At 48.1% G+C, this 16,809-nt stretch overlaps 2 protein-coding genes across 6 annotated transcripts in view; one reads left to right on the forward strand and one right to left on the reverse strand.

Annotated features, from left to right (window-relative positions):
* Nucleotides 1–119: 119 nt before the first annotated feature.
* On the forward strand, nucleotides 120–9,784 carry FAM104A (family with sequence similarity 104 member A). 5 transcript variants are annotated; one of them, XM_019621719.2, is made up of 5 exons: nucleotides 120–302; nucleotides 1,705–1,801; nucleotides 4,998–5,039; nucleotides 5,318–5,380; nucleotides 7,169–9,784. In XM_019621719.2, the coding sequence occupies exons 1-5, from the start codon at nucleotides 256–258 to the stop codon at nucleotides 7,409–7,411; spliced, it is 492 nt and encodes a 163-aa protein (XP_019477264.1). In that variant the 5' UTR covers nucleotides 120–255; the 3' UTR covers nucleotides 7,412–9,784. The 5 variants fall into 5 exon arrangements, with proteins under 5 accessions (XP_019477264.1, XP_019477266.1, XP_003211562.1 ...); XM_019621721.2 differs by lacking the exon at nucleotides 5,318–5,380 and having other exon boundaries at nucleotides 121–302; XM_003211514.4 differs by lacking the exon at nucleotides 4,998–5,039 and having other exon boundaries at nucleotides 121–302.
* Nucleotides 7,786–16,809, reverse strand: part of COG1 (component of oligomeric golgi complex 1) — a 9,322-nt gene continuing 298 nt past the window's right edge. Inside the window, exons 2-14 of the mRNA XM_010721507.2 lie at nucleotides 16,579–16,805; nucleotides 15,710–15,891; nucleotides 15,168–15,338; nucleotides 14,929–15,082; nucleotides 13,861–14,071; nucleotides 12,944–13,714; nucleotides 12,387–12,533; nucleotides 11,682–11,843; nucleotides 11,297–11,424; nucleotides 10,625–10,733; nucleotides 10,057–10,166; nucleotides 9,877–9,952; nucleotides 7,786–8,574 (exon numbers count right to left, since the gene is read on the reverse strand). Coding sequence (XP_010719809.1) covers nucleotides 8,431–8,574; nucleotides 9,877–9,952; nucleotides 10,057–10,166; nucleotides 10,625–10,733; nucleotides 11,297–11,424; nucleotides 11,682–11,843; nucleotides 12,387–12,533; nucleotides 12,944–13,714; nucleotides 13,861–14,071; nucleotides 14,929–15,082; nucleotides 15,168–15,338; nucleotides 15,710–15,891; nucleotides 16,579–16,805 — 2,592 coding nt within the window. The 3' untranslated portion in view covers nucleotides 7,786–8,430. The remainder of the gene's footprint in view (nucleotides 8,575–9,876; nucleotides 9,953–10,056; nucleotides 10,167–10,624; nucleotides 10,734–11,296; nucleotides 11,425–11,681; nucleotides 11,844–12,386; nucleotides 12,534–12,943; nucleotides 13,715–13,860; nucleotides 14,072–14,928; nucleotides 15,083–15,167; nucleotides 15,339–15,709; nucleotides 15,892–16,578; nucleotides 16,806–16,809) is intronic.

The raw sequence follows: 16,809 nt of genomic DNA on the forward strand, positions 1-16,809 counted from the left end.
CCGCTTTTCCGTCAGGCGACGCGACGGACGCCCCTCAGCGAAGGGGGCCTCGGGGGGTGCGAAGCGCGCATGCGGGCAGCGATGGGGCGGGGCTAAAGCGAGCGTCGCGCATGCGCATAAGGATAAAGGCGGGGTTAAGGCGGGCGGCGCGCATGTGCGGGAGGTGGAGACGCCGGAAGCGGCGGTGGGAGTCGAGCGGTGCCGGATCTCCTCAGCGGCGTCGGAGCGCACCGCGGCCGTCGGGCTGTGCCCGCCATGAGCTGCCGGCAGCCGCTGCCCAGCGAGCGGGGGGCCAGGCAGAGGTGGGAGCGCGGCGTGAGCGAGGAGGAAGGGGAAAGGGAGCGCGGCCTGAGGCGGAGGCGGGCCTGAGAGGGTCTCGGCCTGCTGGCAACGCGGGTTTGTGGGGGGGTGGAGGGAGGATGGCGCGGAACGGCTGTGGGAGCGAAGGGGAGCGTTGGGGTCGGTGAGGATGGCCTGGCTGGGGGCTGCGCTGCGTGCTGGGGCGGCAATTGTCCGTGTGGGGGTGTTGGGGGGGATTGAGGCCTCAGCAGGAAGCTGGGGGTGAGGGGAGGGAGCTGGGCAGGGGGTGGAATGGCAGAGTGGGGGTGGTTGTGTGGGGACACAGTGTGTTTGCGGCGGGGCGGGGCCTGGTTCTGCTCGGTGGGGCGGTGTGACAGCATGGGATGCTGAGGTGGGCGTCAGGCAGCCGCGCTGTGGCCATCCCGAGGGAGGGAGAGGCAGGAGGCAGCTTCTGGGCTGCGGACGTGGGCTGAGGCTGCTGCAGCTTTTCAGCCAGAAAGATTCAGTTATAAATATCTTGCCTGAGTCTGTTTTGACTCATTTGTGTGTGTTTATGCGTGTTAATCCTCAGTTATCAAAGTGGTTTTCTCCCAGCGTTTGTATAACGCTCAGCATACTGAGGGTCTGGTAGACCGACTGTGTTTCTATAGTGGGGAAAAATTGCCTGACGTTAACAGCCAGGTTTTGCTGACACTGAGAGAAAGCGGTTCACAGGGATTCTAAGCTGCTGTTATTGCTAAGCTGCTATGGAGCAGCACTGATGTCATAAGAGGATGGCAAAGAGATCCGAACAGGGGAAGGATTTGTCTTCTAGGATGTGCTTTCCACCTTAACAGCAAGCAAACCTTTCTTTTAGAGTGCAATAAATAAATGTGGTTCATGAACATGATTTGATTTCAGATGCTGAGTTGGGAGACTGAAGAAAGTCGTCACAGGTTCCAATTGTAGACTCATGTAAACAAGATGAAAGTAACCGAGTGTTTATTGAAAGTGTGGTCACTGCTTTTTCCAGCTGCTCTTTTCAGCCTGTCAGATGTTTTCCAGAGTCCCGGGCTTATTTATAGATGGGCCTGAACACTGAGAGCAGTTACAAGGCTGAGAGTTGTCAAAGAAACTTATTTAGAGAGATGCTTAACACCGATTTTAATGGCCAGTGTGAGTCCTTGACCCTTAAACTGATATGAAACATCGACCTGACTAATTGGTGAGGGGGAGGATTTTCTCCATAGAGAACAGCTAAAAAGAGAAAATGATGTCCACAACACATCAGAGGTTTAGATGTGTCTGTCATTAATTTAATGAGTTTTCCTGTTGGTTTTTTTTTTTTCTCTGAAGGCCCAAACCAGCAGTACAACAGTAAGCTGATAATCCTTTTTCTCTTCTTTCTCCCTGAACTTTCTTCAGGAAGAGGAGGCGCAATGGCAATGAAGATGACAGTCATATTCCACAGACCAAACGTAGTACCAGGAATACTGTCCTTCAGGACTCTTGGGACACTGAGGTGAGAGCCTTCTTGGACAGATTTAGTTTCCTTTAATGCTCAGTTGAATAGTTGGATTATTTGATGAAATTGTATTCATAGGGAGTTGTTGATGAAGGCCTGTTTTTCCTTTGTGTACGACACAAACTCTGTTATGTATCAGAGTCTCAGATCTGTAAAATGCAGTTTGGATATCAGCATGTTTTCTAGTGAGAAGTTTTATGTTTGACAGAAGGCTTCTGTCTGCTGTGGTCTCATCCCTCACACAGCAGGTGTTCTAGCATGGTGTCACTTGCTAGCATCTGAGATTTAAAAAAATTATAATTAAAAAGATGCTGATTTTCACACTGCCACCAGACTTCCTGAATTGTTGCCTGTATTAATCATCTGCAGGTTCACTGTGTGCATTTCTCATTAGCAATGTAGTTTTATCCCAAAGCATTAATGGAGAATAGCGTGCACTGCAGAGGATGCCTGTTAGTTTGTGTCCCTGGAAGTTACGAAATGGATTTCTTTTAAGATTTTAAAGTCTTTTTTTTTTAATGGAGCCCCCTCTCTCTGAAGACTGACCTTAATAAGTAATCACAAGATATTGTTATATTGAACTACTAGATATGCTTTGCACGACATGTGGTGTGCTCTGTACCTGAGCAGCTTATCTTTTATCACGTAGCAATGCCTTCAAATGCATACTTAAATTTAAAATGATATCAACCTCTCTATCCCACCATAACTTCTGTGAGGGAGGCTTTCTTTTAGCCAGCACAGTTTTACCAGTGGCTGCTGTGATACTGGGATTGCACAGCTGAGATGTCTGTCACAAGGGACGTTGCTCTGGTGGGAGATGTTGCTGTTATCTGTGGTGTTTTTGCCAAAAGTAAGACTTGCTGGGTTGGAGTTGGTTTTGCTTTTTGGGTATAATGGGTAGAAGCATTGATAGCTGCCTGCCACCTGACGCAGAATCACTTGTCCAACAGGTGAAACACCTCTTCGTGTGTAGAGTAGTTAATGGCTAAACAAGCTTTGTGGCGGGAGGAGGAAGAATTTAGTGTGGAACAAGGGATTGAAATGGGAGTAATGAAATTGAGAATATCAGGAAAAACCTTCATGGTGAGTGGCAGAAGCACCTTTGCTTGTCCTATGAGCACTTGATGTTTGGCTGGGCGAAGCCACTAAAACACAGCAACGGGAACAGCCTGGTAGCAGACACATGGGAGCAGATGCCCTTACCTCTGTCCTTAACTGCTGTTTTGTTTGGGGTGCCTGTGAGTGAACAGCATGGATATGAGCTGCCCGCCCCGCTGCTGGCAAAGTCAGAGCAGAGTTCAGTTGCTGAAGCTAACATTAAGATTCCTGCTTCATGCATGCACTTGCGTTGCAGAAGTATGCTTTAACACATTAAACCCTGATGTGCAGGCAAGGAGATCTTCCTGGAATGCTGGAATGGAGGAATGTGTGTGCTGGGCACAGTTTTACAGAAATCAATGTTCCCTTTCTCAAGGGAACAAAATTCACAATGTTTTTTACAGATGAACAGAGCTCTTTTTTTTCTTTTTTTTTTTCCCCTGCTTGTTTTCTTGTAATGTTGACTCACTGAACTGAGCATGCTCAGAGATCAAAGCTGTGAGATTAAATCAGTATTCAGTGTTTCTTTGAGGACTTCTTGTACTAAGTGGAGACATTCTGGTGCTTGCAGTGTGCAAGTGCTTCCGATTGGTGTCACTTTGAAACTGTTGCCACTTCATAATGCTTGTACTTAGCTTTCTGATATGTCATCTGCAAGGAGAGCTCTGGCTGATTCGAAGCCCCCAGCAGCTGTAGGAGAGGAATAGGAAGGACAGTGTGTTTCCATCTGAGGGCACACACATCTAGCCAACGTGAGACAAAAAGCAGAGCTCTGATTCCTTTCGCCTCCTTTCATTTCAAAGTTGGCTTTCCTTCTCACAGAGTGATTGACTTGAACATAACCTCGGTACAAAAACCAGGTGGCCATAGTCCTCAAATAGAGCCTGGCTCATAGCAGACCTTTCTGTGTTTTGTCTCGTTCTCTGTAGCTGATAGCCAAGTATTAGATGAAGGGAGGTTTTTTAGTGGCTGTTCATGCGTGGGTAATTCGATGGCATCACTCAGTCCTTGCTTTCAGTCACACCACTCCTATGAGCTGTGTGTAATGGGAAAGGGGATTGCTGTTTTCATCTGGGGTAGGCAGCATTTTTAACTTGAGCTGACCTACGCAGGTGGGAAACTGAGATGTTCTTCAGCAGCCATCAGTGCTGCCTCTTGGCAAATTGTTGTAATGATTTGTTATCAGAACAAACCACTCCTGCACTCCTGGGTGACAACTGTGGGAAACTTCTGCTTTGCAGTTCAGTCCATAAACATACCTGCAGCCATGGTGGATGTTAGCAAAGCAGAGCATTTGCCACTGCACTTTGTTTCCTGTTCATCCTGTCCTCTATTTTCTCCATTTACCAGCAGGTTAGCTTTCTTGTCTACACAGATACCTGCTGATTACTTTAGCAAAGCTCTGCTGTTTCGACTAGCCTGTCAGGTTAGGCAGAGCTGCAGTGAATCTGCTGAGGAGCTGTTATGTGGGCAATCAGGGGAATGTAGCACTGTGATCTGCAGCCTGGGAATCACTGGGGAAAGCCCTTTGCTCTCATTTTTTTCCCTTGGAAGGAAGAGAGCCTGCAGTGTTCCAGCAACTCTCTTCCTACCTGAACCCAATTTCTTAGGATTCCTTTCTGTTAGCCTGATGATGATAGGATTCCTCAGATATTACTGTTGGAGTTTGCTGACACAAGGCAGCAGTTGCTTCAAGTTTTTCTGTAGCATTGCAGCTATGCCACTCTACAGATACTCCCATGGTGAAGAAGGGCTGGTCTAAATTCTAATGGAAACCAGATTAATTCTTTGTTAAATTCAGCTTAGATCATGCTGCTCTCGAGTTTTTGCTATTAGTGATTGAGACACAACATCATAGATCAGCAGATCGATGCAGATAGTTTCCAAGCAAATGTCCAGATGAAATTTCTGTTATGCTAAGGGGGGCTGATGAGTTGGGTAAGCCATGGAGATGCCCTTTTGATGCTTCAGGTGCTCGTAAACCCTCACAGGGCTTTCTTCTGCCCTTTTGCTTAAACCTTTGTTTCATTGTGTAGATGCCTGTCATTGCTGCCATGATGACTTTAAGGATTCTTTTTTTGTCTAATTGTAGTCCAAATGCGTAACAGAATGTGCACCACAGCCTGGGGAAATGGTAGGTCCATGACATGATTTGGGCTATAAGGGGGCTTCGTGCTAGTGAATTTTTGCATTAGAGAAATGGAAATAAAGAGTCTGACAAATCAGAGCTGCCAACAGCCTTAGATGTAGGAAGCACGTCCCAGGACACAGTCTATGCTTTAAAAATAAAATTAGTAATGTGTAAAAATAATCCTTACTAACAGCTCTAGAATGTTTTTGTTCTGATGAGATACAAAACTTGGGCAGTAAGTGATGCTAGGTTCTCATTCTGACTTTTGCCTTGATTTTCAGAAGGTGGCTGTAACGAAAAACAGTAAGGAACACAGACTAAAAGGAAACAAAGTGTCCTGTGCGGTGGGTTTCTCTCCAAGGCTGCTGTGACTTGTTCAGCATAACAGCACTGCATTCCAGTATTTGTGCTTCTATGCAAAATGAGATGGCCCAGCAGGTGCCATTTCGCTGCTCCTCTCTGTCCTTCTGGTGTTGTCTCCCTCTCGAGTGTCAGTAGCAGTAGAAAGAGGAGTGGGTTGCTCATGTAGTTACATCTGCTGCTTCCTTAAGAATGACTTCATGTATTTTTTTTTATTGTTTTCTCCTTGCTAGCTGAACCTAACACACCAGCACGGGTGTAGCCTCACTACCATTGTCTTGCTTGATGTACTCTAACAGAACTGAAGCACAGAAGCGTTTTTAGTGCTTAGCAAAACAAGGAGACTTACACGGTTGAATCGTGACGATCGCTTGTGGAATCAGTGCCATGGTGCTTCCAGCTGGCATCGTGATCCATCCCCAATTTGTACATGCCTTCCCAAGCCTCTCACAGATGCAGTTTGCACTGTTCTTAGATTTACCCTTAAGTGAGACTTTCTGGATGTGGTGCCAACTGTTAAATTGCAGTTGATTTCCTTAAATTTGTCTTCCTCTGCTGTCGCTGCCAAGCTCTGACTTCTGTGGTTTTAACTTAATGCCTACCAAAATGTTTTTTTTTAGCTGCTGCCATTTATGGTGGCTGCTTGTTTGAATTTCCTTCTTGCAGGATGGCAAAGTAATGTCACTTGCTGATTCTTAAGCACCTAAATCTTTGCGGCGTTGTCCTGAACAGCGTATCATAGAATGGCCTGGCTTGAAAAAGGCCATAATTATCATCTGGTTTCAACCCCCTGCTATGTGCAGGGTCACCAACCACCAGACCAGGCTGCCCAGAGCCACATCCAGCCTGGCTTTCAAGTATTTCAGCTGTAGCTAATGGAGGCCCTTCATTAGCAGCCCCTAAAATGGTACAAACCAAACAGTTTTATGTCTTTGAAACGCTGACAATGATGGCTAATGCTCTTGCAGTTATTACCATGAATGAAGTGTGTTTATTCCAAATGCTGGCAAACGAACCTTGTCCTCCATGTGAGCTCAATCTTAAGTTCTCTCTCTTCTCTGTGTGTGGAGGTGCTTAGATGGCTGTCATTCTTTCACTGCTGTGTCAAGTAAATTGTTACGGAAAACTGACAGCTACCACTGCGGTGCCAGCACTGCACTGGGAGAAGAAGAGCTGTGTGCATGTTGAGGTGTTCAAAGACCTACAGTGGGTGTCGTGTTGCCTTTACCAGTCTGTTGCTTTGGATGCTTCAGATCACGTTTTAGAAAAAAAAAAACCTGACTTCTAGAAAAATGCTTTGCATGGTGCTTACCTAAAACGTCTGCTGAACCAGAAGTGATTCATGTGAGGATGGTACAGCTTTTTCCCCATGCCCTGCCTGCCTTTACTGACACGTGTGGCTTTGTAGGGACGTTCTTTATTTTCCAGTTCTCGGATGAATTCAGCAAACTTCACTAGTGCTAAAATGTGGGTCATGGGGGCAGAGCTGATGGGCTTAAAGCACGAGGTTTGAACTGGAGGTCAGTGAAACTCTGGGTGAAAGCTTGCTCATGCCTTCAGCTCTGTGATGCTTTTCATGTGTTGGCAATAACTGCAGCTATGAATGCCAAGAAAGCACTTGGTCGATTTCTTTTGTCCATCAGGCTGAATATGAGCCTAAAAATCTGGAAGGGAGGGACTTACTGTAAAGACTGCTTGCTTAACTGAGGCGTTTCGTTGTGGACAGGAGAGCGAAATGTGTCGTTTTGCTGTTAACATTCTCTTTGTCTCAGTCCTCCAGCAGCGATAGCGGCAGCAGCAGCAGCAGCTGTAGTAGCAGTAGCATCAACAGCCCTGACAGAGCGAGCGGCCCAGAACCCAGCCTGAACCCCATAGTTACGGGATCCAGTCCTGTCTCCTCTCAGTCCTTCCATGAGCAGTCTGCACTAAGTCAAGGTCCTTACTTCCACATCAACCAGATCCTGAAGGAGGCACACTTCCACAGCTTACAGAGCCGGGGACGCCCTCCTACATGATGAACCAGCAGTTCCTTGCCTTCTGTGAAGGGACAGCACTGTGTAGATTGGATATTTCAACTTAGTTTGTTAAAATGAAATTGCACAAAACGCCTGTTGCCTTTTCAGTCTATATTTGAAATGAAATAACAGGTTAACAGGAAATTGTTTACTTGTGGTTTGCTGCACTATTGCAATGCAAAAGGGGCTTTGAAGCAATTTTTATAGGATTCTTTTTGGGGTGGTTTTAAAGTACGTGTCAAAAGGAGACTGAGGAATCCACATCTGTGATATAGGATTGCATAACGTCCAATTCCAATTGACTGCCTAATCTGTTAGCAATTTGTTGCTCTGTGTAAAATTCTTTCCAGCGTTCATCTTCAGTTTTATAAGTCTTTTTTTTTTATTTCAATAAACCAGTAAAAATGTATTTGGGAAAATAATTTTTTGAGCATTTAGTGGTAATAAGGCAGTAAAAGTAAATGCTGTCACAGGAATGCTGTAGGACTGCTATAGCTGCAAGCTCTCCACCAGGTTTGGGGTGTGATGAGCGCTGTCTGCTTTATCTTTACTGTTGCAGTATTGAAAATAAATTGTGAAACTAGAACCAGGAAAGCTTAGGCAGCTGTAGCCAAAATACCAGATGCCTGCTGGTTTCATTTAGTGAACAGACACATGGTATCTGCTGAGGAAAGCATAGAGTAGCCTGGGGAGGAGCTTTTGAAGGAAAGAGGAATCTTGCATTGCTCTAATACCAATTTCTAGCTGTGAAATGTTTTGTTTTCTGTTACATCGTGTAGTTTTATTTCTTTAACTTGACTTTAAGGTTAACAACTCCGAAGGAATAGGAAGTAAAAGAGTAGCTAGAGCTCTGGTTCAGCAGCCAGAGTGCAAGGACTGTCCTGACCTGTTCCTGGTTTAAGTGGCATGCTACCATCTGGCTGAGGATGGAAAGTACTTCTCTCCTGACAACACCAGTCCCTGCTGCAGGGAGAGCGTTTGCAGCGAAGACAAATGCGGAGCCAAACTCTTTTATTGAATCACTTGGTCATGCCAGAAAGCCATCCCAGCTTGAAGAGAGAAGATGCAGCTGTGTCTTCCTCCTCAGTTACAAGTTGCCTGAACAAGGAGCCAGGGCGCAAGGCCTCGTCGTCTTCTGCTCTTGTGAACGCAGGAGGTGGAACCTGTTTTTAAATACAAGAGAGTCAGGAATGATTACAGCATACCTTTGACCAATCCTTCATCTACAGTAGCTGCAAGGGGGCACAGACTACAGCAGAAGAGCTGTTTCCAGACAACCTAACTGGCTTTGCAATGACAAGCAGCCAAAGGTTGTTCTGAGAGGTGGATGCACAGCTTCTTCGTGTTAGCAACTATACAGAAGTCATTCAGTGCTCAAACACAGTAATTCTGCAGTAAGGAAAAGGCTGTTGTTGCTCAGAACAATGGGGCAACAAAAGTAGAAGTACAGCTGTTGCTTTTGTAGAAAGCTGCTCTTGAGTAATTGCCAACTTTAACCTCTCTAGAACTGTTCTATGATAAAAGGAACAAGTGATTCTGCAGAGTGGAGTGAATGCAGAATGTCCATGTACTCCATAGCCATTGCTGCCCCCTTAGCAGGGGAGTGGTGGAAGCAAGGCAAACATCACTGCACACTTCTACATGCTACTACAGCTGAGGTGAAAGAGGTAAAGAATACATTTACTGTTAAGGTTTGGGCTTTTTAAATAACCCTGATACTGTATCTGTCTTTTAGTACTTCTAAATGATAGAGAACAAGAATTGCAGAGTAAATGCCAACATCTCAAGTAACGCTCTGCTTTGATAAAGCCAGCTCTTTATTCTTCCATCCCAGCTGAAGAAAATGGATCACTAACTCCTGCTTCCTGTAGCAGTAAGGTATCCTTTGGCTCTTTCAATCCTCAGCACAGGGAGCTCCACCTAAGCAAATGTTTTAAACTGGAGGAAACGTGGCAGCATAACGTTTGTCTGCTAGTAAAACAGCAACAAGACGAGGCAGAGCCTTTGCAAGAGAAGCAAGCCACTCGGTTCACACAGGCTGAAATACCCAGGCCAACTTCATCAGGAGTTAAAGGTCAGCATCGCACTGGAAGGGAGTTGAAATAATTAGATAATATCCTTTAACATTTCTTGCAGCCATACTTAAATGAAACCCTTTTATGCATTGATCTCAAAACCTGATCTGTGCAAAGCTTCACTGCATTTTCATGATGGATATTGCTAATTTTTTACCATACAGCAAGCGGGCCCCAGAAATATCCCAGGGCCATCAGGTTTCTTTTGAGGGTCGAGGGGAAATCCAACCCATCTCATGCTGTGTTGCCGTAATGGTTCTCTCATTTTACAGAAAATAAAAATCAGGTTAAATATTAACTGTTTGGCTACTTTCTTCTTTCCCAGCAAGCTCTACTGTTGGTGGGAGAATGAGCACTGGCATGAAGTTAATATGGCTCTGTTTCACCAACCTGAACTCTTTCTGTGTTCCTGGTAGCAGGCTTAGCCTTTCGTGAACTTGACATACTGAGTGGCAGAAGTCCAAACCTTAAGATATGGAAAAAAGAAATGCAGTTGGTTGTAGGAAACAGCAGTGCTAGGCCTATTCATTCTTACGTCTCTTCAGGAAACAGAAGAGCTGGGTAACTTACCTGATCTGGCTGGATGCTAAGGGCAAGATATTATGGAGCTCCTGGGAGCCAAGAGCACCACTCCTGCTTGTGTACTGGTTCTCTGTCCCAGTCAGCAAGCCAAAGAGAACCTACAAGGTATGAAAGAGCCGTTTGCAAGGAGGGCATCTGCAGAGCTGACCAGACAACATGCTGCTGCTGAGCCTACCAGCATAGCTTTGCATGGTACTTGTGGTTGGTTTAAAGAGACTATAAATTGTCTTTCTTCTCTCCTTGTAACTCTTAATTGGTGCTGCTTGCTGTTACTATAGTTGAGTTCTAGGGCTGTTTCAGCACTACTTAACCCAATTAACATTGCACAGGCTTCAGCAAATCCTGTTAGATAAAGTTCTGCCAACTCCATGCATGATTATGTGCCATACAGCCAGCTCAGCAAGCTCCTCTTGTTGTCACCTGGTATTAAATACCCTTCCCATTCCCGACCAAGTGCCAGTAGTTCTCTCTGGACATTAAGCAATTTATAAAACTACCCTTCAAATTATTTTTTTAGCACTCCTTCCTGAGGATGCATTCCTTTTCATGCACTTACAGAGGTTCGCTGAACCAGGCGATGAAGGCTGCTGTTTAGGTGTGGTGTAAAAACATCCAAGTCAAATGGATCGATGTGTCCCTCCAGGAAGTCAGTCACCTTCTCAATTCTACAAGCAGAGCAGAGGAAGCCTGTCAGCATTTACATCCTAGTGAGCAAAGATGGCTGCTGCTGTCCATGGGATGGTTTCACTGAGTGCTCTGGAACTGCCAGGGACTCGACCTGCAGAAGCGACTGAACAAAATGTGAACTGCTAAGAAAAAAATCAGCTGAATGATTTCAGCTCTTACAGGTACTGCTGTAATACCTGCTTTGTTTCTCCCCAGTGTAGTTCAAGGCTGGAACTCAGGTGGGAGCTTATAACTGTTCTCTTTAGGAACATCCTCTGAAGGTGTGCCTGCCACCACGTGGATGCACTGTGTATACAAAGCAGAGGGGACAAGGCTGCTGTCTGAACTGTCAGTTGCACAATCCCACTCCTACATGCTGAGGATAAGCAGTGACTCGCTGTAAGAAACCAGTTCCTGTGACTGTGCACAGAGGTTGCACTGCCCTGCGTGGCCCAGGCACCACTCCTGTGGGTGTTCTGGCAGACAGCAAGGCTGCAAGTTTAAACAGCTTTGGGGCCCCACAACATGTTGTAAGTCTCTAGCACTCAGAATTACGCTGCACCTGGAGTCATGCCTGATCCTGCTGGTTTTTGCCTCCTCACTTTTCGCTGTCAAGATGATATTCAGGTACCGCAGATCGTAGAGTAGCTGCAGAGCTCTGTTCTGTGTCATGGGGAAAGTGCCTGCTTTCTGCAAATAGGAAAAGGGCTCTTCACTGACACTGAAAATATCAGCCCCCCAAAAAACAACCAGCACAACCAAACCCCTCTGAGCACACAGGCTGCTGTCAGATCCCTTTCTGCCTCATTTTGGGAGAGGCAGAGTGCACTCACCCCTTTAGCTCTCCCGAGTGGGTATTCCTTTTCCAAGAGACCAGAGCACAGATACTGCCCAGTGATCCCCACATCTCATGCAAACTGGAACCAGGCCTGATCCTACTCATGTACCTTGTCCTGCTTCTCCTCCATGAGCTTCTCATAGGCAGCAAGCACTTCTGCCATGCAGGCCTTCAGCAGCTCCTGCAAGGTGACCTTTGGCAGAGTGTGACCGCCGACTCGGTTCACCTCTTGGCACAGGCTGAAGAGGAGGCACTGGACGTACCAGGATGGCTGTTTAAGAAAACAGTGTTATTTTCATGGGGTCTGTAAGCTGTGTTAGCTTTGTCAGCAGCATAACATCGTTCTTCTGAGCTCCCTGCACCCTCAGCAACAAGGTTGCTGCTACAAAGATCTACCTGCCCCCATAGAAGGGCTTGAATCTGAATTTCACAGGTTTGTAATCTGCTTTTGGTTACAGCAGACCTGTCCTTCAGAGCAATCAGTTTCTGTGAAGTCTCTTCAGTGGGCTTCTATGTATAAACCAGGCATACATCCTTATTTGGCTCAACTTTAAAGGACTGAGGCCAATCTTATTCATTTGAATACATAACAGCAACTACCTATTTTCCTTCCTTTGACCTCTGTCCTTAAGAGGTGAGTGTCTCAAAGAACAAATAACAGCATCAGAGAGTGTCTGCCCTGTGCTCAAAGCGCCGGGCAAACTGCATGGTAGGTTAGCAACCTTTGATAAAGCAGTGGTTTTGGAAAACATCAAACATTTTCTCCTCCCATCAGATTATTTCTCTGCATTTATCAAGAGGATCTTTCTCATACCTGCATAGGCAGACGGATTTTTGATGTTATGCTGTTTCCAGACTCAGCCTCCTCCTGAATTTCAATCTCATCCCAGTTGGTGGCTGTGGCCAAGACAGAACCAGCTGTGTCTAGCAGCAATGTTTGAGTAAAGCACTGAACTAGAGCCTAGAGTGCAAAACACAAAAGCACTGAGTAACAAGACTCTGGGGAGAGTAAACATGGACAGGCAGCCTTCTACAGAGAGGCTATCCTCCCTCACCCCCCAAGCCTCTCAAGTGACGCATCCCACCAGGTGCCATCTCTGTCAGCGAGGGAGCAGCAGCAGCACCAATCACTGGGAGCTGAGCCAGTGAATCATAGAATTATAGAATGGTCTGGGTTGAAAAGGACCACAATGATCATCGAGTTTCAACCCCCCTGCTGTGTCACCAGCCACCAGACCAGGCTGCCCAGAGCCACATCCAGCCTGGCCTTGAATGCCTCCAGTGATGTGGCATCCACAACCTCCTCTGTGTGAAAAACTTCCTCCTAAAACCCCACAGAAAGCAGCTGTGATGAGAGAAGCAGCTCCTTACTTTAGTGACAGCAGAGCTCCAGATCTGGTAAGCAGCCAGGCTTTGCTGCAGGAGTTCTGCCTTCACCTCCTGCCACTTGGCTTGCACAGGATTCACTTCTTGGACTTTCCCCTTCCCCAACTTCTTTGTGGAGCGGGTTTCCTTCAGTGCCGTCTCCACACTGCCTGACCGGCCCAGGATACACTGCTTGAGGTGAGGACAAAGCTCACTCAGGGACTGGCAGAGCCTGGCCATGAAGAGTACAGCATGGAGCCTGGTATCACTGGAAGCATCCGCCTGTGCACCCTGGAGCTCTTCACGCACACAGCCCAGCACGTGGTGGATGCAGGCAACGCAGTGGTCACGGAGCTGCCCTTCCACCATGCCGGTGTCAGCATAGCGGTCGAAGGCTGAGAGAGGCTGCGGGGTGGGAGCGAGCTCCTTGGTGGCTGAAGACTCTGCAGGAAGGTAAGACAGGAGGTCATCCAACCTGGCTTTCAGCTTCAAGTCCAGAGCTGAGCAGAAGCTCTGCACGCATGGCGTGAGCGCCTGGGCCTTCATGGACAGGCCGCTCTTGGTAAACTGGCTGCGGTTTGCCACGTTGACCCAAGCAGCATCTGAAGGCAGATCGCTGGAGCTCTCTGACCACAGGAACTGGGCCACATTGTGTTCAAACTGGACGTGCTTGCTCAAGGCAGAGGTGTTGGATTTAGCCTCAAGTTCCTGCAGGGCTAAGATGAGAAGCTGTTTGGAGCTGCTTGAGATGGATTCAAACCCTTCTTTAGTCAGTATCTAGAAAGTGAGGAAAAAAGCAGCTTTTACAGGTGCTTCCTGTAACACAGCACTTAAGATATGCACTTAATGCTGCTAACGGGCACCGGTGGCATGCTGGAGACAACAAAATGGGGAACAGAGCAAAGCTGCAGCAGAGTGCTCACCTCCAGCCTGTCCAGGAAGAGCTGCCGCAGCAGGTCCTCCCAAAAGGAAGCAGGCTTGTCCAAAAGGCGACGGCACAACACATCCCAGTTCTGGCTTACGGACTCACTTGTGAGCAGCTCCCACACTGCATCACGAATCCCTGCGAGGCCTTTCAGGCTCTTCACGTAGACCAGTAGGTTGCTGACCCCAGCCCTGATATCCTCACTGCACCTGAAGGTGGAGTTTTACTTCAGACTTGCTCAGAAACAACCCCGGAGAACCCAGCAGAAAACACGTTACATCAAGGTGGGGGGGATTCTTTATCTGTCAGTAAGAAACTACCTGCAAAGGCACCTGCAGGGCTCAAGGTACCTCTGGCTCTCAGTGAGGCAGCTGCACCCTAAATCCCAGCAAGGAAGCCACGTGCCCTGCACTGGAAACCCAGGTGCACCCTAGGAACACCTCCACTATGCTAACTACCCACATTATGAGCCTGGCAAGCAGGGGGAAACATCTCATGGCCAATAAGCGCACCACAGGGGGCTACAGCTGATGCTAGGGACCAGCTGGCCAGCCCAGCAGCAGCTCTATGGGTTAATCACACAAGACTGACAACAATATATGAGTAACGAGGCTGCTAAGGGGCTGTAAGAGCTGTCCCCATCCACATGGTGGGAACTGGGAGCTGGGGAGGGGGCTGAATGCTCTATAAAGGGGCTCTGTCTGCACTCACAGTCTGGAGAAGGGCAGTGAAGAGGAAGGAGGTGCTGGACCAAGAGCCAAAAAAGAAAGGTAAGAGATTTTGTTTTGATTTGCTTTCTTTGTTTGTTTGCTGGTGATTTTGGCAGCATAAAGCAGCTCTAGGTAAATATTATGAAGCCCTGGCCTAACCAGTGTGGTTTGCTGTAACAGAGTGCTACAGCCTGATAAGACTGTACCCTGCTGTTGTGGCTGCTTAACTGCAGGGGTGAAGGAATACTGAGCAGGGAGTCAGCAGAGCTTTGCTCCATAAGGGTGTGTGACTGTTTTGTCCTTAGCAAGGAGACCTTGTAGGGGCCTTCTGTGAAGGAGGAGAGTGTCACACTCACATGGTAATCCACTTCTGCAGTGTGTCTCTGAGATAGTCCTGGCTGATAGGGTGTGCCAGGGTCCGCAGAGTTGGCTGGAATTCCACTACAGACTCTGGGAGGTACCTGAACCAGCTATTCAGCTTCACCTCGTCCTCCAGAACCCCACCTTTCCCTAGAAGCACACGGGATGGGGGAATCAGCTCAGCACGGGGCAGTCTCCTGCCTGTAAACAGAGCTGCTGCTGGCTGGGTGCTCACCTGCTGGCTGCTGGCCTGTAGTGTTCTCCAGGGTGGAGAAGAGTAAGCCACAGGGTAGGGCTGGATCTGGTGGCACCCCTTCAGGCATCACGTAGAAGAGTGCATGAGCTTGGTACAGGGTAGTGGTTAGCAGCTCCATCAATGAACAGACCTGAGCTTTTATACCTGCACCTGCAAAAAAAGAAAAAGCCTTTCAATGAAGGCAGCCCCTCTAACAGAAGTATGACAATGCTCAGTGGGTCCAGTGAAACCTTCCAGGAATGGGCTGGAGAGCATGTGTCTCAGCCACATGCATCACCTACTTCCTGGCTGAAGATAAGCTTGGCTTTAGTCCCCGAGCTCTGTTAATTCAGCACCATGGCAAAAAGCTGCCAGTGACATCCACTGTATCACTGCAATAGTGCAACGTGGCTGAAACCCCACCACTCAGCTTTGCAGGATTAAGCCACCCACTTTTCTGCTTGGGTACTACAGGGCGAAACAGACAAGAAACAAAGCCGGTTACCCTAACTTTAAAAAGGAGGCAGCCCTGTTGTACTGACCATGGTGTGGCTGGTTGAGAAGCTGTTGGATTGCCAGTTTCCTGGCCAGAAGGAAGTCTGCGAGGGCCTGGCGTGGGGAACTATCCTCCAGAAGCATGATGGCACACAAGGCTTCTGCCACTGCCTGGTCTGACACGGTCTGGCACTTCAGCAGAGACTTGCTCTCCTGCAAGATGGTGGATCTGGCAAGGAAAGGAACCAGACAGTAACCAAGTGCTAGAAGGAGGAGCTCCGCTGTTTGACAGAAACAGAGGTTGGGTTAGGAGATTCTGAGAAGAAACTCTACTCAGTACTGCGTTCCTCACAGCAGAAGCCTGCTGTTACTTATAATGGCTTCAGTTGACCTTAAAGATCATCTAGTTCCAATCCCTGCTGTGGGCTGGCTGCCACCCACCAGATCAGGTGGTCCAGAGTCCCATCCAGATTGGCTGTGGGCACCTCCAGGGATGGGATACCCACAGCTCTGGGTAGCAGTGCCAGGACCTTGCCACCCTGTGGGTAAAGAATTTCTTCCTAACATCTAACCTAGATCTCCTTTTATTTAGTTTAAAGCCGTTCTCCTTTGTCCTATTGCTTACTGCCCACATAAAACTCCCTTGCTCTCCCTTTTGTGAATAAGCTATCTGTGTATAAGCTCCCCTCAAGCACTGAGATGCTGAAATGAGGTCTCTCTAGAATCTTCTCCAGTCTGAACAGCCGCAGTTCCCCCAGCCTTTCCTTTACAGTAACGACGTAGACACAGTCCTGAAGGTGGGACCTAACAGGGCAGAGCTGAGGGGAACAATCCCTCCTGTCAACCCAGCTCAGGCTGCTGTTGGCCTCCGGGCCCCAAGCACCCGCTGCCGGTTCACAACGCGTCCTTCTCCCACCTGAAGTGGCTGGCGGCGGCCACCTGGCGCAGCAGGATGGGGAAGCGGGCGAGGACGGGGCTGTAGCGGGCGCGGGGCGCGTCGAGGTGCAACAGGCCGTGCAGGTGGCGACACAGCAGGTAGAGGCGGGCGGCGGGCAGGTAACGCCCGGCCTCCATGGCGCTCCACGCCCGCTCGGGGATGTCCAGCAGCAGCTTCAGCTGCGCGGCCGCCCGGTACAGCTTCTCCTGC

The sequence above is a fragment of the Meleagris gallopavo genome, chromosome 20, assembly GCF_000146605.3.
Source record: "Meleagris gallopavo isolate NT-WF06-2002-E0010 breed Aviagen turkey brand Nicholas breeding stock chromosome 20, Turkey_5.1, whole genome shotgun sequence".
Taxonomy (NCBI): Eukaryota; Metazoa; Chordata; class Aves; order Galliformes; family Phasianidae; genus Meleagris; species Meleagris gallopavo.

Excerpts from the sequence above, each read along its gene's own strand:
- FAM104A (XM_019621719.2), top strand. The coding sequence starts at position 256 with ATGAGCTGCCGGCAGCCGCTGCCCAGCGAGCGGGGGGCCAGGCAGAG. Across the intron at positions 5,040-5,317 it reads CACCACAGCCTGGGGAAATG|AAGGTGGCTGTAACGAAAAA; the intron begins GTAGGTCCATGA and ends CTTGATTTTCAG. Across the intron at positions 5,381-7,168 it reads GAAACAAAGTGTCCTGTGCG|TCCTCCAGCAGCGATAGCGG; the intron begins GTGGGTTTCTCT and ends TCTTTGTCTCAG.